At 39.5% G+C, this 4,317-nt stretch overlaps 1 protein-coding gene across 1 annotated transcript in view; it reads left to right on the top strand.

Moving 5' to 3' along the window:
- FRY (furry homolog (Drosophila)) overlaps window positions 1-4,317 on the top strand; it is a 164,716-nt gene that overhangs the window by 100,796 nt on the left and 59,603 nt on the right. Inside the window, exon 33 of the mRNA XM_008938741.1 lies at window positions 1,435-1,581. Within this exon, the coding sequence (XP_008936989.1) occupies window positions 1,435-1,581 (147 nt within the window). The remainder of the gene's footprint in view (window positions 1-1,434; window positions 1,582-4,317) is intronic.

Here is a 4,317-nt window from a genome sequence, read left to right as displayed (position 1 = left end):
CTGCTGAAGCTCTTGCACTTTACAGGAAACAAATATTATTTGAAAGAGAGGAAAGGAAAAAATTAGTATCAGTTTCTAAGGTCCTTGTTAAAGCATTCTTTAGTAAAAAGGAAGGTATTTTACATCCCAGGTCCTGATAAAGGACCAGGGGTTACCTTTTTCCAGTTACTTTTTCATGTAAAATGCCTCAGCAGCTGGTGGAGAAGGGGCTAGGAATCCATCTTTTCCTTCTCTTTGCTGAGTTTAGGCTGCTGTACTGGTGTGCCATGCCTGCTCTGGCACTGCTTTTGCCAGATTCAGATATGTCTGAACTGCTCAGCACGTTCATTCCAGGAGGTAGTGCCTGGTACCTGTGTCATATGGGACAGAGTGGTTCCCATTTTCTTACCTGTTCAGGGTCAACCCTCTCTTGATCAGAATGTCTGTATCTGTGCTATGTAGCAGCTTATTTGGAATCTTGCCTCATGTTGAGGCCCTGTAAATAAAACATAATAACTATTTTGTGTGCATTTTGTCATACGAGCATGTCTGAAGTCACGTAAGGACTCTGCTTCAGCCTGCCAGAATGATTTTTTTATACTTCCTACATATCCAGGGCGTGATACTGACTCATGAATTATCTGATGGTACAGAGTCTCTAGGATATAGAGGAATTTTATGGGTTGAAAACAGGGTTGAAAACAGGCAGTAAAGGTAAAACTGCATCACATCAGCAGCAGTCCTTGTATAAAGTTGCTCCCAAATCTGCACAAAGATTTTGTACCTATTAGGTATTAAATAATTTTCAGTAGAACAGCATGACCTGGAGATTGCCACTCCTCTCCTAGCAGAATGTCAGTCTGTGCTGTGGTTAAGAGTCTTCTCAAAGTGGGAGCCCTTCATAGGAAGCAGAAGAGCTTTAACTCTAGACTCCCACATCCCAGATGCATGCACTGACCATTTAATTGACTGGACAAAAGGGAATCATTCCTATAACCATGCCTTGCAAAAGCTGCATGTTTCCAATGTGGAAGCAAAGGGCTGTCTAATGCTTAATTCTGCCAGGATTTACTCAGGAGAGAGGTGCCAAATATTGCCTACTACTGTCAAGGCTGAAGTACTTAGGCACAGACATGCAGAAACAGAACTTCAGCTGCTTGAACAACTGTAAAGATGAAACCAAATAAACTGCTTGATTTTAGGATCACCTTCTGAATTTACATTCCTGAAATATTTTTTTTCTTTGTCATTTAAGTCCTTCTGTGGATCTGGACTTAAATACTTTTAAATAGCATTTATGCTTTGAAGTCTGTCAGATAGCTTTTCAAAATACTGGTTTGACACTTTTTACAGCATTTTAATGTTAGTTTTGCTTAAAAAAAGTGCTCTAAAAGAACATCCTTTAGTTTGGAGGTTTGTGTATTTCAAGAAACATATGCCTATATTCCTTTGCAGTATGGAGATGAAATTCCTGGACCAGAGATGGAAAATGTCTGGAATGCTTTGGCCAACAATGAAAAATGGAGTAACAACCTCAGGATAACACTGCAGTTTCTCATTAGTTTGTGTGGTGTTAGCAGTGATACCATCCTATTGCCTTATGTAAGTGTTGGCACTTTATTTACTATTGGTTGCAAAGGTTTTCATGAAGAAAACAGCTATCACCTGCAGAAAATTAATCTCTGTTTCAAAAATAAGAAGTACCAATGTACTCCGTACCTTACTGTACAAAATTAAATCATGGGAATAAATGAGGCAAGAAACTGAAATTCAAGAAGGGAACTAAGCAGTGGGAATCTCAGTCTCCACCAGTGGGGCACGCCTCATTTCAAGCCAGAGGTGGGCTCCTCTTAAGCAAATAGCAACTTTGCATATCTGTGTAAGGGGCCAGTAATAGGGGCTGGCCATAAATTGCCAGAATGAATGAGAAAGAAATATTAGAAATATCTTTTCATGCCAGCATTGCATTTAAATATGCAATTTTATATATATTTAAGATTTCATTAACAAGACAGAATGACTGTGCAGATCTTAAATAACTTGCCTGGAAACTGAAGACAGGTAAAAATACTAAATGGTTATAGTTTTCCTCAGTAATCAATAAGTTTACAAATTTTGAAAGTCCTTTAAACAAATGATGCTATTTCATAAATGGGACATGACAACAAACTAATAAGATCATAGCATGTTAAGATTTAGGTGCCCCTTCAGAAAAGTATGTAGCTGTAATCAAATGCTACATTCTTCCATCTGTCAGCAGGCTAAGGCTTTCTGTGGGACATCTCAAGAGGCACAAGATAGCTAACCTTTATAAGGTCCTTACTATATCAAGTTTTCTCTTTGCATGGCTGTCATTAATTATATGTAACAGTTCCTGCAATGTACAAGCCAAACTGTGCTGGATATTGTTATTATTCAAGTTAAAATAAAATCAGGGCTGTCTGAGAAAAGCAAGAGAGTTCCATTCCCATGTTCCTCAGTGCTCAGTTGCTGGGTGAAACAGAATCTAAATTTAGTAAACTTTCCAGCACAATTACAATATGATGTTTTATTAGTCTCTTGCTATTGATTTCCCTGAAATAAGTTTTATCATATTAATAGTAATTTCAAATTTATCTAAAAAGCCTCATAAACATATTTCATTTACAGTTGCTGAAATACTTAAAGTTTTTATGATGACTGCTATGCATAATAAATAAAATATAGAAGATCATAAAAATTTTTCAAGACATTGTTATTGTACCATAGATATCCTATAGTTTTGCTTTTATTTGTAGAATTTACTGTTCTATATTCTCAAATCAGTGCACATATGTATGCCAAGTCAGTGTTGCCTACCTATTCAAAAGGGGAAAGATTTGAAAGTGGTGTTGCTGTAAGAGCAAGCTCAAGGTTTACATGAGGAGACAACAAGGGGGTTGATCCCAATTATCTTGAGGGTAATGAAAATCTTTCCATCAGTTGTGAGAGGGGCTCTCCACTCGGTGTTGGCCATGCTTTGACCAGGTCAGATGAGAAACCTCCCATGTTCTTTCCAACCTGAGTGATTCTACAGTCTATGACAGGCTTGGGATCAGGCCCAAAGGTGGCCTCCATCAGGAGGAGCTATGATGGCAGAGAACAAGTAGAATTCACAGAAAAAAGAGAAAGTGAGGGCTGTTGTATTCCTGACAACTTACAAAAGGAATAGGGGCCATTTTCTAAGTGGAAGGAGTAGTCCTGGGCTGATTGTATGTCTTACTTCTAAACCTGTAGCCTGACTGGAAATGCCTGATAACCCTGTCACCTCTTGCCCAGGAGCCCCTCACATACCTCATCCCCCCATCCAGATACTTCCAACACAGAGCTTTCAACACATCATTTGTCCAAAACCATTGCCATCCCACAGCTCTGAGAAGCCTACCTCAAACCCACTTCCTACCCATAGCACTTCTTCTTTCTTCAAATTCTTTTCAAAAACATCTTGCCTCAAAACTTTGGCTCTCACAGTCCTATACCCCTCCAGGACAGTACAATCTTCTTGCTCCACAAAGACAGCAGTCTGTTTTGGCATCTTCAGTTGTTCAGCATCTCCTGTTTTGCCTGTGGAACTTTTCTGCTCTCTCTCTCCCAGGCTTCCAGTGGCTGTTAACAAGACAATCAGCTCTTCATTAGTGAGGGCAGCTGACAGGGTTCCTGTTTTCTGCCACTGTGCTGATCTTTGGTTTGTAAAGTTCAGTTAAAAGTCTGATTCAGGTTTTGCAAAATCTGAAATAGTTTTCAGCCTCTGTAGGAAGCCTGACTATGCTTATAAGTCATCCCTTAACTGTTAGCTTTGTCTGGAGTAGGAAAATATCCAGCTCAGGGTTTTGATAGTGCCCTGGAGTTCACAGATAAGAAATCATACCTTATTCTGCTAGCTATATGAGACTACTGATACCATAAACATGTATCTTCCATTATCATGTAGACAACACATACCCATTAGCAAATCCAGATAATTTGAACGGCGTATCAGCACTGTGCCAGCTCACCTGGGCTGAAAAGACTGTGCAGTTGCAAGGTTGCCAGTTTACCCATCTCCTTTTGGAGCCCTCTGTGCCCCCAGGCGGTCACCAGCTGCTTCCTGCCTTCAGCCATCTGTTCTGCCTGTGTGAGTCCAAGCCAAAAGCATGCCTGACTTACATTTTTGTTATTTTTTTTCCAATCAGCTAAATTCATTGCTTTGTCTAATACTTATGTTTCCTTTACGCATTTTTTCCCAGTGCTCCTGTGCAAATTGCTGAGCTGTCCTTTATTTCACATCTATACTGAAGGTTTTCTTAGAATATTTTCAGTTCAGAAACCTCTTTGTCAAAG

The sequence above is a fragment of the Merops nubicus genome, unplaced genomic scaffold (genome assembly GCF_000691845.1).
Source record: "Merops nubicus isolate BGI_N331 unplaced genomic scaffold, ASM69184v1 scaffold9374, whole genome shotgun sequence".
Lineage (NCBI taxonomy): Eukaryota > Metazoa > Chordata > Aves > Coraciiformes > Meropidae > Merops > Merops nubicus.
The sequence above is the reverse complement of the archived record's forward strand: the minus strand, read 5'-3'. Positions and strand labels throughout refer to the sequence as shown.